The following is a 24,705-nucleotide window of genomic DNA, read 5'->3' as shown; positions in this document are numbered from 1 at the left end:
AGGAAGAGACTGGGGCTCTGTCTCCCTCTTTTCCTGGGGACGCTGGTGGAGAAGGGAGCTAGAAATGCACTCTCCCTTTAATAGATAGGAATCCAGGCCTTTTTCTTCTCTCTTTACCAAATTCTTATTCTCCTTAATAAATGCTTAAAAGTCTAACTCTTGCTAAAGCTTATAATTGATTGGCGACCACTCGTTAGATATTTTAGACAGAATAGCTAGAATTTTAGCCCTTAACAGATGGCGTCCACGAGTCTTCAAAGTGTACCTGTATAAACAATCTCCCAAGTCACCCTTTGGAAGCAAACACCACTGACTTAAATATTTCAATTCTCAAATACCTGGTTGGTTTGGTTTTGTATACGTTATGGCCACACTTCGTCTAACTACATAAACAAATCTAAGTCTTTACATTTTGCTTATGTAACCTTTGTAAACAGTGGTGATCAAATATAGCCATGGACACACACAAGTCAAGGACCTGAATTACTCTCAAATTATCACAATTTAAGCGCAACTTTTTAAACATTCCTACCAATTCAATCAATAAACATTTACTGCAGAACCACAACATGTACAACACTATCCTGGATTCTCTGGAAGACATACAACAGACATGATCTCTACCTCAGGAAACCCATGATCTAGTTAGGAAGGCAAGTCAATCCAGCTCATGAAAAGTTTTTTAAGAGTTAAGAGGCATATCAAGAGCAAGAGCAAGGTCATCGAGTGAAAGGAGGGAAGTTTCATGAAGTTCAAATAATGGGGGGGAAAAACACTCTAATAGGAGGAGGAGGGAGGAGCAGGAGGAGGAGGAGATAGAATGTCTCATTCATAAACTATACTAGCTTGACTGAACTTGAGAACAAAGTCCAAATTAGGGAGGCCTTTGAATGCAATGCCTAATGTTTAGAATTTTATCCTGTAGGTAATGGGAAGACATTGAAGATTTTTAAGCACAGAACTATCATGATAAAGGTGCTAAGTTGGAGAACTAATCTAACAGCAGAAAGACAAAGTGGGGAAGCAATAGTCCAGACATGACATCTTACTGACTGGGACAAAAGTGGAAGCAGAAAGTATAACAGGCTCCTTACAAACAAACGGGAATTCACAACTAATTCAATACAGGATAAAGAAACTAAGGCGGGAATCCTAATGCACCACAAAGAGCCTAAAACTTGGAGTCAGAACACCTCTAAGACTGAATTCTGCACTAATATTGACTGTGTGATCACTGAGAAAGTCACTTCTCTGGGCCTCCATTTCTTCAACTGTAAAAATTTAGAAGGTAGAACTAAATGATCTCTAAACTCATAAAAGCTCTAAGCATTTGTAGTCAGTTAACATTCTGCGACAGATAACCAAGCCAACAATCCATGCACATACCTGAGTAAGCTCAAAGGCCCTGTAAGCCAACAGTGAAGTAATTCTATTCGCATTCTTTGATACATGACACTCATGTTTTGGTGTCGGATCCAAAGAACTTTTGTTTGCTGCAGATTCTGTATTTTTTACACCCATGGGATCATAGATGCTTTTCATTTTCCCCTTGAAGAAACAAAGTTTAAAAAGGGAAATTAACTCCCATGACAAAAGATACTGCATTGGTTAAGGACCACATATCAAGTACTTACTGAACAGAGAATCATCATGTAATAAAGCATACCTAAGAATTTTTTTTTAATGCACTGGTGACAACATAAAACTTTTAGCCAACATAGAAGCTAAGGAATGAAAATGTGAAACAAAGAAACTTAAGAAACTGCATGAACTCATATTTTCAGACTTGAGCAGTTATGCTGATTTTTTTTCTTTCTTTTTTTGTCTTTAAAACATACTATGTCATATGGTATGGTTCTTTGGGAGGGAGAAGATAATCGAGGAAGCAACAATGATGCAAAAAATTTATCAACAAAAACTTATTTAAAAAATAGTTTGCTCAGATCCATACAATAAATCATCTAAGAAGATGAACTTCATCTATAGTGCTTCCTTCATTTAAGTGAACTATTAGCAAAATACTGTCATTCTTAAGCAGGGAAAAGGAGAGCAAGTAGTATACAGAAGACTCATTAACTCTGCTTAGTAAATAAAATGTTTGGCTTAAAGTTAACAACAAAGAGAATTCCAAATGTCTTAATATTAATATCAGACAAATTGGGAACTTAAAAATCCATCAAGAGTTTAAATAAACTTCTAGAACTCAAGTCAACTAAATGAAGTGCAGAGTTGAAGTTACCTTTATTATTTTAAAAATAATAACATCACCCGTTGCCCCAGCTTCCAAAGGATTAGCTTGTAATAAATCAGCATACCTGGAAAGATAGATACCTAGAAAGAATACAAATTTACAGAATGAGTACTTCAAATCTGCATTCAACTTTAGATACAATAAAACATGAATGGGGCAAAAATGAAATCCTTCTAACAAAAAGAAAAAAATCCAAATAACTTGAAAATTTGAAGGATTTTTTAAAAATAGTCAAATGAAATCTCTTTAACCCCTTGACTTTGATTACTAGAGGGAGAGCAGTCCAGACTAAAGATATGCCCAAAAGAATTACCTCTGTTCTATGAAATCTTGTTTTAGTAAAGGAAACAAAGAATAAAAGTAGATAATTCTAAGAAGCAAATGGAAATCTCAAAGTTAAATTTTCTTCAGTTATTCTATAAGCAACATTCCTTTTAAATTTTTTAAAAACATACAAATACAGATATTTAAGATGAAGCTAACATTAAAACATTCTGAACTTCTTAAAAATAGTTAACGTGTGGGATGGCTAAATTTAAAGACTAAGAAAACATTATATTAAATATTACATTGTAAAAGAAGCAACAAATAAGTAGGCAAAAGTGAACAATAAACAAATAATTACCCATGGAAGGGCTGCCAAGAATGGTTATTTTGGACTGGCCCACCTGTAAGCCTTTTTCACATATGCCTTGTACCTAAAGTAAACAAAAACACAATCTTATATTCATAATTAACATAACAATATTAACAGAATAGAGCGAGTGTTAGCCTGTAATATCATCTAAAAATGAAATTTAAGTTACTGAACCACACTGCATGCCCCCAAAACCCTAAATAATACAAGGCTGCTTCAAGAAAGTCCTATTCTAATACCTCACTATGTCACAGTCTCCAATTTGTGTTTTTGAACATTTGTCAGTATAACACAACCTCTGGCAGGTCCCAAAATGAACTGAAAAGGCTTTGAGGAAGAAAAGTGACAAGTGACTGCAAGGTCCAGCCTAACTAAATTTGGAGAGGCTTCTGAGAAAACAGGCTGTCAATCCACAGCAATTCATGAAGAATTCCTACTGTAAGAAAATAAATAATGGGCTTTGCCAACACCCAAAGGCCCCAGGTTGATTGGATTGATTGGACTGACTTGACTTCCCCTGATTAAAGTGCTTCAAGTTAATTCAATTGAAACCACACCCACCTGGCCCTCAAGAGGGTATATTGTTCTGAGAAGCTGTGGGACCACCCTCAAGTCCAGTAAACCAATGGATTTGGGTGATGCTAGCCAATTAGCTTGAAGCAGGCAGGAAGAACCACCTCTCCTTGGGAGGTGGAAGAAGCTTCCTCGGTCAGTTTGTTGCTCAAACAGGCTGGTGGTGGGAGAACTTGAGAACTCTAGGTTAGATAGGCCTTTTCTTGACTTTCTGACCCAGGTGTTCTCTTTTTACTAATAAACGCTTAATGCCAAAACTTGGTGCTAAAGCTTCTAATTTATAAGTAAACCCTAGCTAGTTTTCCCTACACTTGGGACAGGAATAAGGCGACCACACATTAGATTTTAAACGTCACACTACTAAATAAGATGAATAAAATACCTGAAAAAAAAGGAATGGGATAGCAGCAGGGGGTTGCAGGGCTCTACAAATAAAATATGTGCGTGTGATGAATAAAATACCTCACACTGATGAAATCAGGGATCTTGGAAACAATAAAAGAGCAAATAATTTCAAATTATGACTGAGAATCATTATGAAAATCAGTTATGCTTCCTACAAACAATTCAATTCCAAGACCCATTTGTAGGGCTTTATGCACATAACAGGTATCCAATAAAAGTTAACTGATTTGTCAAGGATTTATTCAACACCTACTCAGTGTCAGACACTGTGCTAAGCACTAAGGATAAAAAGAAAGGCAAAAACAGGCCCTGTTCTCTAACAGCTCACAGGTTCTACTGGGGTAAATAACTATGCACGAACAATAGATATGCTGGGCAAATCGGAGATTATCTCAGGGGAAAGGCACTACCATTAAAGGGGGCCAGGCCAGGAAAGGCGTCTTGCAGACAGACGGTAGGGCTTCAGCTGAGACTTCAAGGAAGCCAGTGAAAATGCAGTCAGGAGATGGAGAGTCTTACATAAGGAACATCAAGGAGACCACTGTGACTGGATCCCATAGTAAGTAAATGGAGAGTAATAAGTAAGAAGCTTAGAAAGGAAGGAGAGGGCCAGGTTATGAAGGGCTTTAAAAGCCAAAAGCCATAACATTATCAGTGACAATAGAGACCAGCCAATGGGTTTAACTCAAAGAAAATGAGAGACGTGGTGACCTGCATTTGAGGAAGATCAACCTGGCAGCTGACTGAAGGATAAACCGAGACAGGAGACAGGAAAGTAACAAGCAGGCTATGGCAGCTGTCCAGGTTTGAAGGCCAGCACCAGGCCTTGTCAAAGACAAGTAGGGTACCTCAATAAGAGATGTTACAAAAGCAGGACAAGACAACTGGTTCTCTTTGGGGTAGATGGGAAGTAAAAGAGAGCAGTCGAGAAGGACCCTTAGGTTGCAAGCCTGGATGAATGGAACAATTGGGGAACCCTTCATAGTAATGATATAAAATGAGGAAGAGAGGAGGGCTTAGAGGGGAAGATAAGGAATTTGGTGTGTGAAATGTTGAGCTCAAATGTCTATAAGAGATGTCGAATAGGGAGGTGAAGATCAAAAACTGGAAAAGAGGAGAAAAGTCAGGGCTAAATCAATGTATCTGCACAGAGATGACAGTTGAATCCATACAAGTTGATGAAATAACCAAGTGAAATAGTATAGAGAGAAAAGAAAGCCCAGGACAGGGGGTGGCAAGGAGCACCAAATCCCTCAGTTAGCAGGCACGACATGAAGGTCCAGCAAAGGAGACAGAGTAGGAACAATAAGACAGGTAGGAAAACTCAGAACATAGTGTCACAGAAACCAAAAGAGAAGAGTTTGAAGGAGGAAAGGGTGATAGAATCTGCAGTTATTAAGAGGGATGAGGGCTCACAAAAGGCTACTGGATTAGGCAATTAAAAAACCACACCTGTTAACTTAGGATAACAGCTTCATTTAATGATGAGGTCAGAAGCCACCATTACAGAAAGTTAAGAAAAGAATAAGAGGAAAGCAAATGGAAGCACTGACTGTAGACTGTAGACTGTCTTCTCAAGGAACATAGCCATGAAAGGAGAGAAAAAAGATGACAACTAGCAGGGATGGTGGGGTCGAATGAGGGGTTATGGGCCCATCTGCAGACAGCAGGAAAGAACCCCCTAGACAGGGAAACCGAAAATTGGCAAAAACAGGATGACAGAGGGGCAATCTGGGGGAGAAGACAGCAAGAAAGGAGCTCATGAACTAAACTATTAACCATACGGGGTGTCCCAAAAGTCTTGGTAGAGTTTTAGGCTCAATTAAATCTTACAACTGCACTAAAACTTCTGGGACACCCCATTTATTTATAAGGAAAACAACATGTACAAACTCAGAAATTATCTTCTTAGCCCCATGCTGAGCTTACAACATTCATTTTGCAACCCTGACAACTGGTGACAACATAAAACTTTTAGCCAACATAGAAGCTAAGGAATGAAAATGTGAAACAAAGAAACTTAAGAAACTGCATGAACTCATATTTTCAGACTTGAGCAGTTACGCTGATTTTTTTTCTTTCTTTTTTTGTCTTTAAAACATACTATGTCATATGGTATGGTTCTTTGGGAGGGAGAAGATAATCGAGGAAGCAACAATGATGCAAAAAACCCAAGTTTAAATCCAGCATCAGACACTTGACACTTACCAGCTGTGTGACCCTGAGCAGGTCACTTAATCCTCATTGCCCCAACAACAAAAAAAAAAAGCCTTAACACAAACCCATGTCAGAATAGATATGCAGGGGCATATAAGGCATTAAAGTTAGTTTAAACTTTACACTGAAGGAAAAAATTAAAATTAAAAAAAATTTGAGCCTTATGTGAGTGGGAAATTTTTTCTCCACTGAAACAGACTTTCCTTCCCTAAAGAGTTCAGCTCTGCTGCTTCAGGTCAGTACCAGCAACACTGGCTCTTGCAGGCTTTGCCAGTGACTAGGACAAACTGTAGGCAAGTCCTACCAAATCAGAGTCGTATCAAGTGCCAAACAGTAAAGGGGATGAATGTTGTAAAGCTAGAAAATAGAAAATTTGGCAACTGACTGGATGAGAGGTGAAAAAGGGTTTAGAGTTGAGGATGACCCCAAAGTTACAAACCTGGGTGGCTGCAAGGAGGTGGAATGCTCCACTGAAATAGAAAAGCTCAGCAGAGTGCGGTGTTTAGACAAGAAAGAGAAGGAGCGCAGTTCTGGACACAATAGTCTGAGGTACCTACAAGCCATCGAGCTCAAGATGTCAATACCTGCCATGTGGTCACTCAGTCCTTTTCGAGAGGACTCTACTTCTCCAGCACTACATTAGCTGGTTACAGGACATGGATCTAAGGCTCAGATCACTACTGGCTAAATTAATGCTTACTGACAGTCTAAAAACTGACTGGTCCATGAGCATCCTATCCTCCGTCCCTTTTTCCATCAGCATCACTGCAGAAGCAAAGGCTATAATATACATGACTTGAGTAACATTTCACACTTTTCTTTGTTTTGTGGGTTTCCAAGACCAAAGAATTCATGAGCCAAAGACCAAGCTACTGGTCAAGAATTCCTCCATATTTTACTAGGCTGATCCTCAAGACAGCAGAATAGTTTGCTGGGGATGCCATAATCAAAATCTTTCTAGCACAGCATATCCTTCTAGGTCTTACAATGCACTGGAATAGCATTCCCAAAACCAAGGTCACCTCCAGATCATAATGAGTCACAAAAATGTCTAAGAAGGAAACTTTAGGAAATGTAAGATATAAAGTGAATTGAAACATTCAAAATGTACGAAATACAAAAATTTTCTTCTGGGTTTTATGAGCAGGCAAAGTACCAGCTATAAAATGTTGTGTTACTTACCATGTTCTATTGTGCAATTCAGCTGAAGGTCATTGTGTCAAAAAATAAATAAATAAAAGCCCCAGAAATTTTGAAATTGCTATTCAGTAATTAAAATGCCCTGAAATTTAATTTGTAGTAGATGGATACTCTCACCTGAGGCCGATCAACCATCAGAAATGCATAGGATTCTGCAAGTTCTTTATCTGAACGACCATCGAATCTCAGTTCTCTCCGTTTCTCTGTGAACTGTTAAAAACAGAAGTCTATATAACCCTTCAGAGGTGATTATGGCTTAAAATAAAAATACTACTTCCAAGAATTTTCTCTATTGTTCCTAAAGCTGCCAGGTTAGAGAGAAATCTAATCAGATTATTTTTAATTTTCTGAAATCAATTTTCCATCACAATTTCTGTCTCAACTGCCTTTCCAGTGCTTTGCCACTTTACCTGTACTCACATTCCCATTAACATTATACAAGTATTTTCCATTATTAGGAAAATAACCTGAAAATGCTATTTTTAAAAAAGAACTAAATGTTAAAATATATGTATAACAGCAATATAATAAAAAATGGAACCTAAATGTTTAATAATAAAGGTAGTAACTCATATAAAGAACAGTATGGTTGGCGAAGTCCTTTACATACATTTTTTTCCATATGAGCTTCCCAACAACCCCATTACTGTTACTATTACTATTACTACTAAATGAGGAAACTGATGTTCAAAGAAGAGTCCCCCCCCCCAAGTCACAATTACTAAGTGTTTAAGGCAAGACTTGAATCTAGTTCTAACATCTTACCCACTACCTCCTACCACCTCTCCTCTAACACTAAGGAAATAATTCAATAAATTATGGAATCCTAAAATGCAGTGGAGGTCACCAAAATGGAGTACTATAAAGAGATATGGAAAGGTACTTATAAAATAACACAGAGCAAAAAAGCAAAAATTGAAGAAAACAGAGAACACCCTAACTGAAAGCATGAAAAAGTAAAAATACAGTGACTGAGAAGTTATGACTTTATGAAGAGAAATATATTTACAAGTTAAGTAAACTGGAAAGTAAGTCTAATTGCTTATACTGGTATTTAATATTAAAATTCAGACTAGTCTCCAACTCACACCTTAAGTCTATCTGTGTCTCTATAAACTACCAGCTTCATTTTTTAACACTGGGTTCAAGCACCACCTCTGACCCATTGTGTGTATGGGACAATCTCTTAATACAACAAAGTCTCTAAGGTGCGTGCAATGATGATGCTGATTCACTTTGGTAGACAGAGGGAGTTTGGTCACCTGAGGACTCCCTATATCAATGAGATTACAAATCCAGTCCTTATACCTACACAGATATACATAAAGGCAATAAGAGCAAGGCCCACATTCAACTCTGTTTTATATGCTGGATCTAGCACACTGGTGTTCAATTTGCCAAGTCCTGAACACTGTTCCCATAAAGACAAAAGATCCTCCCATACAACTATGAAATTCCAAAGCGGGCATGTTACAAGAGGGTGAGAGATTTTTCTCGGAGATATTAATAACTATGGTTTATATAGCACCTTTACAACCTGATGAGAGGCAGACATCAGGGATGATAGTAATCGACCTGGCTAAGTCTCTGCTCACAGCTAGCTGCTACCTTGGTGCGAGGTCTCCTCACCTCTCACCTAAATTATTCCAACAATTTCCTAATTGGTCTTCCTGCCTTAGACCTCTCCCCACTAGTTCATCCTTAACACTGATGCCAAAGTGATTTTCCTTAAGGGCAGATTTGACCCATGTCACTCCCTTGCTGATGAACTGTAGTGACCCTAAATTATTCTAGGATCAAAGCCAGCTCTGATCACAGAACTCTCCTCTTCAACAAACTCCAGGGCTTCCTATCACCTCTAGAATAAAAAATTAGTTTTTAAAGCCCTTTGCAACCTGGCCCCAAGCTGTCATCCCAGCCTCACTGGAAATTATCCTGTCCTGACATTTGCAATAATTCTCTATGCTTAACATGTGCATATTCCTCAGGGGTGAGTCCAGTTCCTAGCCAGCACAGAATAGGTGCTTCATAAATGGTTACTGAGATGGCACCACATCTGTCTCCATGCCTCTGCACTGGTCATATCACATAACCAGTGGGCACTCCCCACCTTACCTCCTCCTCAAGGTCCCCCTCTCCCCTTAAAACGAAGCCCAAGCACAATCTTCTTTCTGCATGAAGCCTTTACTTCTTGATCCTCTCAACGGCCACAGCCCACCCATCTACTCTACTTTGTATTTGTATTTGTTCACATTCTATTTATCCTGTGTACATTTCCATTCATACTAGTTTCCACCATTATATGCTAAGCTCCTTGGGGATGGAATGTTTCATTCTTTGTACTTGTATCCCAGAGCTTAGCAGAGGAGCTGGGACATATTAGGTGCTTAATAAATGCTTACTGGGGGCAGCTAGGTGGCGTAGTGGATAAAGCACTGGCCCTGGGTTCAGGAGTACCTGAGTTCAAATCCAGACTCAGACACTTGACACTTACTAGCTGGGCAAGTCACTTAACCCTCATTGACCTGTAAAATAAAATAAATAATTGGGTTTTTATTTTAAAAAATAAATACAAATAAATAAATGCTTACTGATCGATTTCCCAACGAAATAGACATGTCTCTCAAACTTCTCTATCTCTATGGAGGGAACCATTATCTTTCTTGTCACTCCAGTTCACAACCTTGGTGCAATCCTGAACTCCTTCCTCTCCTTCATGTCACATATGCCATCAATAATCATCAAATACTGTCACTTTTATCACCAACACAAGCCCACAGGCTTTGTATCTTTTTAGCCATCACTCTAGTCCAGGTATTGAGCACTTCTTCCCTGGATTATTGTGAAAGCCTCCCAATTTCGGCCCCTGCTTCCAGTCTCTTTCTTACATCTGCAAATCATCCAACTTTCATAAAGCTGCCAATTATTTTTCTAAAATGCAGGTCTGACCATGTTACTCCCCTTCTCTATGAACCTCACGGGCTCCCTATTATTTCTGGGAAAAACTCCAGAGCATGACCGTTCACTCCCCTTCACAACCTGGCTACAATCCCACACGCTTCAATCCAGCCAAAAGGGCTTGACTGCTGGGCTGCACATATGATCTCAGAGCCTCTAAACAGGCTGTCTTTCATATTGGAATGCATTTCCTCCTTACCTAGGCCTCTTAGACTCCCTGTTACCCCTTACAGGAATCATCCCCATCCACTGGACACCTCCCCAAAATTGCTTTGTCCATACTCGGTACACTTAGCGGCATATATGTTGCATCCACCAACAAAGTCCACAGCCTAGGAGGATCAAATGGTTTCATTTTTACCTTGGCCTCCTTAGGGCTTAGCACAATGGCTAATTCATAGTAGTAACATTTTAGCAATTCTCCAGGAGGAGAGGAGAGTCACTGTGCTGGGCACTAAGTCCTCTTACAAGCAGGCTCTCATTTGATGCTTCTAACTCTACAAGGTAGGTGCTGTTATTTTTATTTTATAGTTGAGAAATGAGGTGATTGGGTTTAATGACCGGCTCAGGGTCACACAGCCAGTAAGGGTCTGGGACCAGATTTGACTTCAAGTCTCACTGACTCCAGGCCCAGCACTACAACATTCTAATGACTCCCATCTCTGTATTCTGAGCCTTGTTTTTTACTTGGACATCTCAAACTGGCTATCCCACATGCATCTCAAAAACAGAATTCATCTTTCCTTCCAAACTCTCCCCTCTTCCTAATTTCCTTATTGCTATTAAGGATACCACCATTCTCCCAAATCCAAAGTTGGCAACCTCAGCATCATCACCAGAGCCAACATGTTGCCAAGTCTTATCTTTTCTAACCAGACATGTCTGGTGTCCATCTACATTCCCCACTCTGGCACAGGACTGACCATCTCACCCCCTACTCTATAGACTCCAGTGACTCCCTGTTCTCTCCAGTGACCACCTGGACCCTTCCTCCTTTCCCAGCTTTCCTCCATCACACTTCCCTCCACCCCCCTGGTGCCATGGTCTCTCTGTGGCTCTCACCCTCTCAATCTCCATCTCCCCACGCTGTCCTTGCCCTTTCCCTGAGATGCTCTTCCTCCTCCCGTCCCTCTGCTTCAAGGCTGTCACCGTTTCCTTCCAGACTCAGTTCAGAGTCCACCTTCTTCAGGAGGCCGTGCCCAGCCCTCCCTACTGTTCGTGCGTCTCTCTCGGACATAGAACTGTTTCATGTTTTCTCCTCTATTCAAATGTGAGCTTCTTGAAGGAAGGGACCACGTTTTTCTCTTTCTGAAATCCATCTTGGGGAACTAACTAAATCCTTCTGTCCCCATGAATTTTACTTTCTTAATGTCAACTTCCCCATTCCAATTGAATAAAACATCACCATCAAATATAGCAATAACCTGACACAGCTTAATGACCTCTGGAAAATACCTTGGGATCATCTATTTCCTATCTAGGAGAGGGACTAGACTTGTGGTGGCCCTGGTATACACAACTCCCTTTCTGCAGCTTATATTCTTAATGGCCTAGAGATGGGTCAACAATCTGACACCACAAACATCTGAGGAGAAAAGATGAAAGTTTTATTAAAGATTGCTGTGAATGCAATCACCCAGAATGTGAACACACAGGTAGTCTGGCAAGAGGCTACAAATGCCCCTAAAATTCTCTTTGCTTATCTGAGAACAAGTGCCAAGGTTTTACAGGTGCTAAATCTTTAGGCCGTGTTGTAAACCTCTGTTGTTTGGTCCTTTTTTCTTTCTTTTTAAAGCATGGTATCATAACAGATTAGTCAAAACAAATTGTTAGATCACAGAAATTTGTTTGTATGACAAAATGGAGGGGGTTCACCTAGAGTTCAGGTTCCCAAGCTCTAAGGCTGGCTGGAGGCTGCTTCAAATAGCCCTGACTCCACTTGGAATTGATACCTTCTCGCTAGCACAGCGATATCAAACTCAAATAGAAATGGGGGCCACAAATCCTTATATTAAGGATCCCCTGGGCCACATGACTTAGTTTTAAAATGTAATATAAGATCCGTTTTATTACATTTTTATTTATTTTGCTCACTATTTCCCAATTATACGTTGATCTGGTTCAAGCAATATTTGGAAGTGTTGTGGACAGCATGCAGCCTGCAGGTCACGTGTCTGAGCGCTCTAGACTAGAGCACTGAGAGGTTATGTTATATAGTCAATGATCTGCCAGAGGCAGGATTCCAACCCAAGCCATCCTAGCTCCAAGGCCAACTCTCCAGTTACTCTGTCTTCTCCTACCTTTTCACCTAATATGAGGATATTTTAATTCATAACTCAATCACTCCCTTCATTCGCCCATAAAACTGAATAGCGGTCACTTTGCATCTGGAACAAGCACATGCCTGGGTTTTGTGTGTGTCAGCATTTTCTACCACAAATTTTAGTAGACATGGCCCCAGCCTGAGAGCAAGCCTTTCCACACATCTCAGACACTGTCACAGATTAAAGCCAGGAAAGATCTCAGGGAGCACTCAGTCTACGAGTTCCCCACAGGGGGTTCTTGGGTTTGTGCGCAGACTACACACAGGTGTGTGACCTTGGAGTGGAAATAAATGACGGGTGTTTTATTTCATACATTTAAAAACATTTTTTTCCCCTGAGGAGCAGTCCAGAGGCATCACCAGCCTGCCACAGGGATCACTTCTACAAAAAGGGCTAAGAACCTCTGACCTGGTCCAACCCATCTCAAATAAGAATCTTATCCCCATCACAAGTTTTTCCTTCCATGAAGCCTAAGTGTAACTACCTGCACTTTCACCCTTGGCCACTACTTCTATAGAACAAAGCCTAACACCTCTTCTGCACAACAATCCTCCCAACACCTGACTTCTCCCACCCACCCTGAACTTTCTCATCTGGGCCGTGAATCCCCAATTCCTCAAACTGAGCCTCACATTAGGACATGAACTAGAGGCCCTTTGCCTCCAGTCACCTCCCTCTGGATGCTCTCCAGCTTAACAAGATCCCTCTGGAACACAAAACTCCAGATGAGTCACAGCAGAGCGAAGACTGAGGAGGCCGTCAGCTCCTTTTGCCCAGAAAGGCTGTTGTCTCTCTTAGCCAAAGCCTCAGATTCGTTTCCCTTCCATGGCTGCCACTCTCATGCTGGTGATCTTGATGTCAGCTTATATGCCCAGAGCTTGAGAAACTGCTCCCTGGCCAAAGCGGGTTTGTGAAGTTGTTTCTGAACTTGTACAAGAATTTGTATTTATCCCTAATGAATTTCATCTCATTTGTGAGGTCCGATGTTCTAGCCAGTCAAGAGCTTTCTGAACCATTATTAACTCTCCCCACAGCTACATTGGAGCCAGCTCCGAGCCTCTCTTGAGAGCCAATTGTTAAATTTTCAGTCTGCGCATTTACACCTCAGATAGCATCAAGCACCACAAATCCAGGCTTGGTACATTTTTTTTTTTCCCAAGAGATAATTATTAAAACATTTACCAGCTATCCTTTATCAGCAAATTTCATAAACATGTACCTTATATTCTATATCCCTTTATTCAAATCACTTACTAAAATGTCAGAATACCTTGGGACTATATTCAGATGCCTGGGGCATGCTACTGGAAACCTAGAGCCATTATGATAAAATCCAATTAATGTGGGGCAGCTAGGTGGCAACAGTGGATAAAGCACTGGCCTTGGATTCAGGAAGACCTGAGTTCAAATCCGGCCTCAGACAGCTGACACTAGCTGTGTGACCCTAGGCAAGTCACTTAACCCCAATTGCCTCACCCCCCAAAAAAAAATCCCATTAATGACACCAAGTCCAGTCACTCAGCCAGTTCCAAATCCATCTAACTATACTATACTATACTATACTATCATACTACCCCATATCTCTCCATCTTTTCCACAATAATAGCATGAGAGATTTTGAGAATTCATCCATTAGTGAACATACTACCAAATAGGAAAATTTACATTTTCTTTATTTCAATTTATTCAAAGATTTTATGACAATTTAAAGGGGGAAAATGAAAAATGTATTTCACTTATTTATAAAGTTAGCAATCATTTAAAATGCCTAATATTTATTAACAACTTACCTCCTTTTCCAAAAGTTCATTATGAACCAAACTAGCTCGTCTGTAGTTAAAATTAGCCACTGATCCTGGCTCAAGGTAAGATGAGTGTAGAACTTTTAGAATATCTTCAAACTCCCGGGTGCCTGAAGTTACTGGCTGAAAAAGTGCTAAAAATTAAAAAATAAAACAAAACCAAATAAAATAAAGGCATACAAATTAGCAACTTTTAAAAGTATTTGTTATTAATACTTTTTTAAAAAAGGGGTTTTTTTAAATATAAACCATTTTAAATAACATTAGAAGAAACCAAGACATACCATGTCTTTTATTCTTTACAAATCACCAAAACCACCATGTGACAATTTTGTGTGTGGCAGGAGAGGAAATAGTACAATCAATTATTTCCAGTTAACTAACGACTACGCTGACCAATTGTTTTGACCAAGCAAATTCCAAGTAGCTAAAATCAGAGTAGTAAAGGATTTGCAAACTTCAAGACCATTAAAAAGAACAAATAAGGGGCGGCTAGGTGGCACAGTAGATAGAGCACTGGCCTTGGAGTCAGGAGGCCCTGAGTTCAAATCCGGCCTCAGACACCTGACACTTACTAGCTGTGTGACCCTGGGCAAGTCACTTAACCCCAATTGCCCCACAAAAAAAAAATTTTTCTTTTATATTTTAAATATAATTATATGGGTTACATACTGTTTGTGATAGAGGGCAAGGCTTTAAAGAATCTTTAAAATGGTAAATAAAATGCTATAAAATAAAAAGGACTTGGGGTTGGAATCTGAGTAAGACTTTGACACATCTTAATGATATGAGGCAGTGTCTACACATAGTTGTACACATCTGAATAGATTTCGACATGAACGATAGTAAACTTATGACAAATGTGATTATTGGAAAATAACAAATAATTCACTGTAAAAGGAAGGAGAAAGCAATCTTAGAACTTCATTTTTTGGGGCCATAAATTTGATTGTCTTGACACCTTTTTGTCCACTGCCTCCTTTATAGCTGGCTGACGTAGCGATATAATCAATAGCTAAAGACACTGTTCTTGTCACCCTGGCAGTTATGTCATAAAGGAATGAGTCAGGTTTGGGAATTGATACTATCCTGAATTTAGTTTCTTCACTTGGAAACTTGGGGGTTTTGTGTCCTAACCTATTGAGTTTTCATTTGTAGGACAGCTTATTAACACTGAACAAAGCAGTGCGCCAATTTATTAGTATGTGATTTATACATGGCTCACTACATGGACTTAGATAAATCACTTCAAATTACGGCATATTTGATTAATGAAAAGTAACCTAAATAATTCACTGTGAAAGAGAAAAAAACCAAAATTATAAGAGTTTCCTACATAAACTTATAAATATTAAAAACTGTATAATTAGCTTATTGATGTTAGTCAACTTTTATTTATTGAAAAACCAAACCATTTAACAAAATTCTTATGAATTTAATATGCAAATTTTCTTATAAATTTTCATATACCAAATTGTAGGGTTTTTTTAAAAATATTAATTCAGTAATATAATGAAGGTCCCAAAAAGAGAGCAGAAAACTTCAGAGAAAAAGCATTTTCTCTGGTTTTTCTAGGCATTCATCTCTGTACATTACCCAGGTGTTTTGATGACTATTGCAAAGTTACATGGAATACATTACTATATTGCTAATGGTTTAAAAATATATATATTTTGGGGGCGGCTAGGTGGCGCAGTAGATAAAGCACCAGCCCTGGATTCAGGAGTACCTAAGTTCAAATCCAGCCTCAGACACTTGACACTTACTAGCTGTGTGACCCTGGGCAAGTCACTTAACCCCCATTGCCTCGCAAAAATAAATAAATAAATAAATTTTAGAAAAAAAATATACATATATATTTTTTAAATTTTCCTCCAAATCCCTATTTTTCAAAAGTTTCACAGGACTTTTTTTAAAATAAATTTTTTTCTCGCTACAAAATAGGATTAAAAAAAAAAACAAACCCATTTTCAGGGTCCACATCTTTCATAATACCAAAAACTCCTGTTTCAGGTCTGAAGACCTGAATTGAAATCATGGTTCTGCTATTTATTAACCATGTGGCCTTGTATCTAAATGTAAAGTGAAAGAACTGGAGTAATGTCCTTTCCAGTTCTAAATGCTATGACCATTTTCCATTTGTTGGATTATAAATTAAAACTTGGGACAGCTAGATGGCGCAGTGGATAGAGCACCAGCCCTGGTGTCAGGAGGACCAGAGTTCAAATATGGCCTCAGACAGTTAACACTTACTAGCTGTGTGACCCTGGGCAAGTCACTTAACCCCAACTGCCTCACCAAAAAAAAAAAAAGACAGTAACTACTATCAATCAATCCATTAATAAACATTTCTATGTGCACAGGATAGAAAGAAAGCCAAATATAGTCTATATGCTGAGGAAACTTACTTTCTAATGGGAGGGAGACATGTATTTAAACAGGTTCATACAAGATAAATTAAAACTTGATTCAAACCATGCAAAGTACTGTGAGAATAGTTGTGTGGGGTTTTTTAAATCATGAGAAGGCCCAATGGTTATTGAAAAAAATTTTCTCCCCAAAAGACAAGCTCTCCCCTTTAAAAATATACAAAATGGCCACATACTAACTAGGCTACTAATAAAGAAAACAGTCTGTGAATGAAAATCAGAAGATGGGAGAGAGGCCTTTTTCAATCAATTCCTAGTCAAAAATTCCTGCATCCTGTATCAATTTAAGAATATGGGAGTCAGGGGGCAGCTAGGTGGCGCAGTGGATAAAGCACTGGCCTTGGATTCAGGAGGACCTGAGTTCAAATCTAGCCTCAGACACTTGATACTTACTAGCTGTGTGACCCTGGGAAACTCATTTAACCCTCATTGCCCACCCAAAAAAAAGAAAAAAGAAAAAGAATAAGGGAGTTAAAATGTGTAAATGAAGATATTGTTAACATTCTTTGACACAAATAAAAGATCTGTAAAGTGTTAGCACAATGCCTAGCACTTAAATACCATTTCCCTTACAAAAATAAAGCTAATAAATTGTAGACAGTTCTTGTTTTAGGTAAATTTGCACTGTCAAAACCCATTAAAAAATTCTGAAAGAAATCTGCATTCCAAAAAGATATAACTTGACTGTACAGTACAGTGCTCTCTTTCTCCATGCCTGCCCCTCAGCAACAACCACCACAACTCAAAACAAAAAACAAAAGCAAAAACAAACCTTTCAAGTGAAAACAGAAGAATGGACACTAGAGAGGCTGTGGCCACCAGGCCACCACCTCTGCCTAATTGGTGCTGGCCCTCTCCCTCTGCAGCTCAGCCCCCTTGGTCCTTTCTTCCCCGCTGCCACCCTAAGCACCACATTACATAAAAATTGCTTTACTTGGAGGTTTTCAGAATGTTCCACTGTATGAGTGTAAAGCAAATCTGTCATTATTTTCAATAAGTAGTTTATTTCAAGCACTGACACTGAAGTTGGTGTTTCCAATTTAATCCTTTTGTTTGTTGTGGGTTTTTTTGGGTTTTTTTGCAGGGCAATGAAGGTCAAGTGTCTGTGACCAAATTTGAACTCAGGTCCTCCTGACTCCAGGGCCAGTGCTTTATCCACTGCACCACCTAGCTGCCCCACCAATTTAATCTTTATAGCATCTTAAGATTTCTCTAAAGTTGGGTTCAGTAGAAGCAATATCCTTGAGAAAAACCATCATACTTTTTCTCCAAACAATTAAGAACTTACTTTATATAGACCATGTCTTGTTTTGTTTTTTTGACAAAACAAATTTAAATGTCTAAGCAGACAAAAATTTTTTGGTCTATACCAGCTATTTCATCAGTGGAGGTAACTCTGGGTGAGGAAACTCTCACTACCAAGGAAGATTCATGACTATGCAACATCTAGCCTTGGAGAGGAGCCTGGGAAGTCAAAGTTAAGGATCACACAGTGATTCCATGTCCCACATGGGAGAGGAAGCAAGGTCTAGACTCTTGAGTCCTGACTCCAAATCCACTATGCCAGGCTAAATCTCTTAAGAAAATAACTATTTGGGGCAGCTAGGTGGCGCAGTGGATAGAGCACCAGCCCTGGAGTCAGGAGTACCTGAGTTCAAATCCGGCCTCAGACACATAACACTTACTAGCTGTGTGACCCTGGGCAAGTCACTTAACCCCAATTGCCTCACTAAAAAAAAAAAAAAAAAAAACTATTCAACCTTTAACAGCATCCTTAATGGTTTGCTCCTATGTTAAGATCATGTTTTTATCAAGTTTCTATTCCAGCAAACCATCCTCTAGAAAAATTATGATTTAGTCTAACATGTAAAAAGTAATAATAAATTCAATATTACAATTCCTGTTTTCCACGATCAAAAATAGTTCATAGACTCCAGAGCAGTTATTGAGTGACCTTAGAAATTAGACCTTGGATCTAACCTATTTAATATGCAATAAGAGCAAACTGAGGCTCAAAAGGCAGAAAAAAAATTGCCCATGGACATACAAATACTAAGTAAAAAAGCCAGGGGAGTTATCTGGCCTCAAACCAAGTGTCCCATTCACTTCTCTTCACGACAAAACTTTGCCAAGAAAGAATACACTTAGCACTTTATACAAAGAGATCAGCTTCCTAACATCTATTAGCTACCAATTTGACAGTTTTAAATCTACTGAAGTAGACAATCAAAATACCAATGTTGAGTAAGACATAATGCAAGTTTAATAAGCACTGAACAAAAAATTCCTGTTGAGCTGTTCCATGTATTAAAAACTACCTTGCTATCCCATAAAATGCATCATCCCATTAGAGATTTTCTAGTCCACTATTCATTTTACAGATGAAGCTCAGGGATGGAAACATAAGTGGCTTTGACCCAAGTTCACAAAGCCCATCTAGTGGCAGAGAATAGAAAAGATACCCTGGTATCTTTTGATTTCTCTTGTGTTCCTCCCAATTCACTCATGCTACTTATCATAATTACTTAAGCACAACCTTCAAAACACATTTTATGTACAAGCTGCCCAGGACCTGTGTTTACATGATGGGAGATGTCTTGAAACTTCAAAGTAAATATGACAAGGTGACCATAATTCAACGTTTCTCTAAATAGGCTAATTCTAGATGATGGGATAATATGAGGTAGAAGTAATATTGGCCTAGGGACCAGAAAGACCTAACTCTCTTGAATAAGCCATACAACTTTTTTTTTTTTTTTGGTGAGGCAATTGGGGCTAGGGTCACACAGCTAGTAAGTGTCAAGTGTCTGAGGCTGAATTTGAACTCAGGTCCTCCTGACTCCAGGGCCGGTGCTCTATCCACTGCGCCACCTAGCTGCACCGAGCCATACAACTTTTTAATCAAATCAATTTAACCTCTGCCTTAGGTACAAAATAAGAAATGACATTAAATCAGCTGATCAAAAAGTTGTGCTTTAATTTGGAATTAAGCCCAAAGGGCAATCGGACTATAAATACCCTCTGATCTAGCAATACCACTACTAGATCTGTATCCCTAAGAGATCATAAAAAAGGGGAAAAGAACCCACATGTACAAAAACATTTATACCATTTCTTCTTGTGGTGGCAAAGAATTGGAAATTATGGGGATGCCATCAATTGGGGAATGGCTGACCAAGCTGTGGTATATGAATATAATGGAATATTACTGGTCTATAAAGAATGATAAGCAGGCAAATTTCAGAAAAACCTGGAAAGACTTACATGAACTGGTGCTGAATGAAGTGAGCAAAACCAGAACACTGTACACATTAACAGCAATAGTGTGATCAACTGTGATAGACTTAGCTCTTCTCAGCAAAACGATGATCCAAGAAAATTACAAAAGATTCATGGTGTAAAAGGCTATCTTATCCACATCCAGAGAAAGAACTATGGAGTCTGAATGAAGATCAAAGCATACCCTTTACACTTTTGGGGGGGGGGGGGTTAGTGGTTTTTCCCTTTTGGACTTTCTTCTTCTACAATATTACTAATATGGAAATGTATAACATGATTGTACACTTATAACCTATATCAAATTGCTTGTGGTCTTGGGAAGAGGGGAGAGAGAGAGAAAAAAATTTGGAATTAAAAAAAAATGTAATGGCAAAAACTACCTTTACATGTAATTGGAAAAAAATAAAATGCTATTTACCAAATAAAAGTTGTGCTTTGATTATAGTGAGAATACATATGAAGGTGTTTTATTAACCATAAAGCACCAAACATAAGGCATGTTATTTTATTAATAATATTTACTGGTATTATGAAGCATGCTATAATTTAAGAACATATTAAAATATCTGAAAGGGCTTTTTAAGTTAGTACATTAAAAACTCAGAAGCTTAATCATGGGATGCCAAGATCTTTCCTTCTATCCAGTTCTACCAACTTCCTCATTAAGAAATAATGCAAGGTCTTTATGTGGTGTCAAGGAATTGGAAGTTAAGGGGATGCCCATCCATTGGGGAATGGCTGGACAAGTTGTGGTATAGGAATACAATGGAATACTATTGTGCTGTAAGAAATGATGAGCAGGAGGAGTTCAGAGAAACCTGGAGGGTCTTGCGTGAGCTGATGATGAGTGAGATGAGCAGAACCAGAAGAACGCTGTACACAGTATCATCAACATTGAGTGTTGATCTACTGTGATGGACTATATTCTTCTCACCAATGCAATGGTATAGAAGAGTTCCAGGGAACTCATGATAGAAGAGGATCTCCAAATCCAAGAAAAAAAAAAAAGAACTGTGGAGTATAGATGCTGAATGAACCATACTATTTCTTTTGTTTTTGGTGCTGTTGTTTTTTCTATTTTGAGGTTTTTTATCATTGCTCTGATTTTTCTCTTATAACATGACTAATGCAGAAATAGGATTAATGTTATTATGTGTGTGTGTATATATATATCCTATATCAGATTACCTGCTGTCTAGGGGAGGGGGGAGGGAGGGAGAAAAATTCGAAATTGGAAAGCTTGTATAAACAAAAGTTGAGAACTATCTTTACATGTAACAGAAAAAATAAATAAATAAATAAATAAATAAATAAATAAATAAATAAATAAATGATTTTTTTAAAAAAAGAAATAATGCAAGGGGCAGCTAGGTGGCGAAGTGGATAGAACACCAGCCCTGGATTTAGGAGGACCTGAGTTCAAATTTAGCCTCAGACGCTTGACACTAGCTGTGTGACCCTGGGCAAGTCACTTAACCCCCATTGCCCTACCAAAAAAAAAAAAAAAGATAAATAAAAAGAGACAATAACTGGATAGAAGGGAAAGAACATAACTAGAAAAAAAGGTGTTTTAAAAACAAAAGATAGTAATCAAGATTAATTTTTAAATGCAGAAAATCATTCTTTAAAAACACAACTGCATTATATTAAAAGATACAAATAGTGGAAAATGACTAACGGACACAATTATTTAAGATGCCAAAGCAACAGCTTCAAGAATGCGAACTGACCCCCAAAAGGCCTTAAATAGGTAACTGATTGAATTTTTGGGAAAAAGTAGTAAATTTAGCTTTTCAGTTAATCGGCTGTCAGCTGTATTGGATCCAGTGATTAAGTCTGATACTTGTAACATTTTGGCTAGGTTACATATAATGAACAACCTAACCAAAATTAAAATAAAGGATTGGGGGGGATGTTATTACTACATGTTAGTCTAAAGAGCTAAGTCTCCAATGTGGAAATATGTTTATCACGATTGCACATGTATAACCTATATCAGATTGCTTGCCTTCTTGGGGAGGGAGGTAAAGAGGGACAGAGGGAGGGAGAAAAATTGGGAACTCAAAATCTTATAAAAAAAATGAATGTTGAAAATTTTCTTTACATGTCATTGGAAAAAATAAAATTTTATTTTAAAAAAAAAATTTTAAGACTCATCTTAAGTACCACACCTCTGACAGGTTTTCCCCAGTTCTGTGAGCTGCTAAAATTTCCCCTAAAGTCACCATCTATTCTATATGTACTAATTTAGATAAATACAGTTATGTACATCCATGTTGTCTCCCTCAATAAAATGGAAGCTTTTTAAGGACAAAATAAATAAATAAAGGGCTGAGTCTCAGGTGTTGCTTAAAATTTCTAAATTGAGGGGCAGCTAGGTGGCGCAGTGGATAAAGCACTGGCCCGGGATTCAGGAGGACCTGAGTTCAAATCCAGCCTCAGACACTTAACACTAGCTGTGTGACCCTGGGCAAGTCATTTAACCCCCACTGCCCCGCAAAAACAAAACAAAACAAAAATTTCTAAATTGAAACTAAAGAAATTTCTTGGTCACCAAAGTTGTCATATTGAGTCCCCTTGAGGTTTGAACATTTGATACTTTCAATGAATGTAAAGGAAAACTCAAAGAATGTCAACTTTCTCCAGACAAGTTATCTATCTCCCTTTCAAGAAAATGCTTTCTTGACTCAAGACAAGTTATTTCTGACCAAGTGGTACTGTTAAGAATCAAACTCAACATGCTCCTTGGGCACTATGCTATGTAATTAAACAAGATCAAAGATAAAGAACATGAAATACTCAAGAGTCCTAGACTGAGGTTTTCAAAGACCCAGACCACAAAGGACAGATGAGAAACACAAGTGTTAGACAAGTGGCAAATACTCTAACATCTCTGTATGCAAAATTAAGATTTTGCTAACCAGAATTAATATCTGGCTAAGTTCCTAAGCATAACAATTCTGATTTTACATCACCTTTAATAATTCATTTCTAACAGTCAAGATGTTAAGATGAATTATGAAAAATCAGAGTCTACGACATTTTTCCAATAAAGTTCTCATTCAAAAACTACCCTGAAAATATCAATTTTTCTAGTAAAATTTCCAGATAAGCACCAATGAATAAAGTCCATGGTGATGAAACACTCAATTTAAGAATATTGAATAGCCTAACCAAAATGTCATTTTGCTATTTGGAACAGCTGTTTTTCACAACATATTTAGGTATCTCCCAAATTCACTTTTACCAAGTCTCTGGTACTTTCTTCCAAGTTAAAAACTTTTAACACCCTTTGTCACTAAGGAAGGATGGAAAAATACAATTTCCCAGAGGAGCAAAAAGCCCAGGAGGGAATTATTAAAAGGGTTTGTATTACATAATCCCTCGATTGCTCCCATTTTTATTTGCTCCCTTTAAGTCTACCTGTTTCCCACAAGCAACGATTACGAACTCGAGCCCGGAAAGCGTCCCCCCCCCCCAAACTTCCCAAAGCAAGTCAAACGCTGCGAGGGGCCTTGGGAGGCTCCGGTTCGAGGCCGACGACTGCGGGGACGCGTCTGGCTCCGCTCTCTTCCTGAGCACTTTCCCAAGGAAAAGGCGCGTGAAAACGCTTTGAGAAAACACACCTCGCCATCTCACAGATCTCTCCGCCGAGCAGACCCCTGGGGGGAGGGGGGAGTGCCGCCCACCGGAGCAGGGCCCCTGCCCCCGGGAAGGCTTCGGAACGCTGGGGTTCCATCTCAACACAAAGCCACGAGCCCCGGGCGCCCCGCGCTGCGCCTCCGGGTCCCGGGGGAGCCGAGGAGCCGGCCGGGCAGGCGGGAGCAAGGTCGGGGCCCAGGCCCTGCCCAGCAGGGGCACCGGGGGCCCCGAGAAAGCCCGAGCCCGCCCGGGCGCCCAGGGCCGGACCGGGGGGACACCGGGACCGGGGGCGGGCGGCGGCGCAGAGCGGGGCCCGCAGAGCCCCCGCAGCCGCCCCGCCGCCGGCACGCGCGGGAGACGTGCGGGGCAGCCCGGCCCGGCTCGCTCCCCGGGGACCCGCGCTCGCGAGCGCGTGGCCGGGCCGGGCCGGGGGCCGCGCGTGGGCGCGAGCGCGGGGCGGGCGCAGGGGAGAAAGAGGAAGGCGGGGCGGGGCGGACGCGAGGGAGCACCACCTTTCTTTTCCCGGCTCTTCCTGGGGATCTGGAAGTTCCTCCTAACGGGCGGCTCGTCGGGCCCGCGGGCCAGGGCCGCCGCCGTCACCGCCGCCGCCGCCGCCGCGCCGCCCGCCTCGGGCTCGGCGCCCAGGCCGCGGCCGAGCCCCAGGCTCAGGCCCAGGCCGCGGGCCCGAGCCCGGCCCGAGGCCGCCGCGTCTCCGCCGCCGCCTCCGCCATTTTGTGAGGCGGCCTCGGGCTCCGGGGCGGCCGGGCCTCCGGGCGGGGACGCGGCTCCCGCTCCCGCCGCCGCCGCCGCCGCCGCCGCCGCCGCCTCCATAGCCGGGCCGAGGGCCCCGGGGGAGGAGGGGCGGGGAGCTGTCCGCTGCCGCTTGGGCTGCCGCTGCTGCCGCTTCTGCCCGGCCCCGCCTTCCCTCCTCGGACCGACCGACCGACCGACCGACTGACTGACTCACGGACTGACGGACTGACTGACT

General features: G+C 40.2%; 1 protein-coding gene across 7 annotated transcripts in view; it reads right to left on the bottom strand.

Moving 5' to 3' along the window:
- TASOR (transcription activation suppressor) overlaps window positions 1–24,323 on the bottom strand; it is an 88,254-nt gene extending 63,931 nt beyond the window's left edge. For 4 of the 7 annotated variants that reach the window (XM_043978640.1, XM_043978642.1, XM_043978641.1 and 1 more), the window contains exons 1-6: window positions 23,702–23,834; window positions 14,356–14,501; window positions 7,401–7,493; window positions 2,877–2,949; window positions 2,240–2,331; window positions 1,387–1,548 (exon numbers count right to left, since the gene is read on the bottom strand). In XM_043978640.1, the coding sequence (XP_043834575.1) occupies window positions 1,387–1,548; window positions 2,240–2,331; window positions 2,877–2,949; window positions 7,401–7,418 (345 nt within the window). In that variant the 5' untranslated portion in view covers window positions 7,419–7,493; window positions 14,356–14,501; window positions 23,702–23,834. Of the gene's footprint in view, window positions 1–1,386; window positions 1,549–2,239; window positions 2,332–2,876; window positions 2,950–7,400; window positions 7,494–14,355; window positions 14,502–23,701; window positions 23,835–24,229 lie in introns of those variants that run through there. The other 3 variants (XM_043978644.1, XM_043978645.1, XM_043978643.1) reach the window with 2 other exon arrangements.
- Window positions 24,324–24,705: the final 382 nt, after the last annotated feature.

Source organism: Dromiciops gliroides, chromosome 1 (genome assembly GCF_019393635.1).
Source record: "Dromiciops gliroides isolate mDroGli1 chromosome 1, mDroGli1.pri, whole genome shotgun sequence".
Taxonomy (NCBI): domain Eukaryota; kingdom Metazoa; phylum Chordata; class Mammalia; order Microbiotheria; family Microbiotheriidae; genus Dromiciops; species Dromiciops gliroides.
This window is presented reverse-complemented; position numbering and strand designations above follow the sequence as displayed.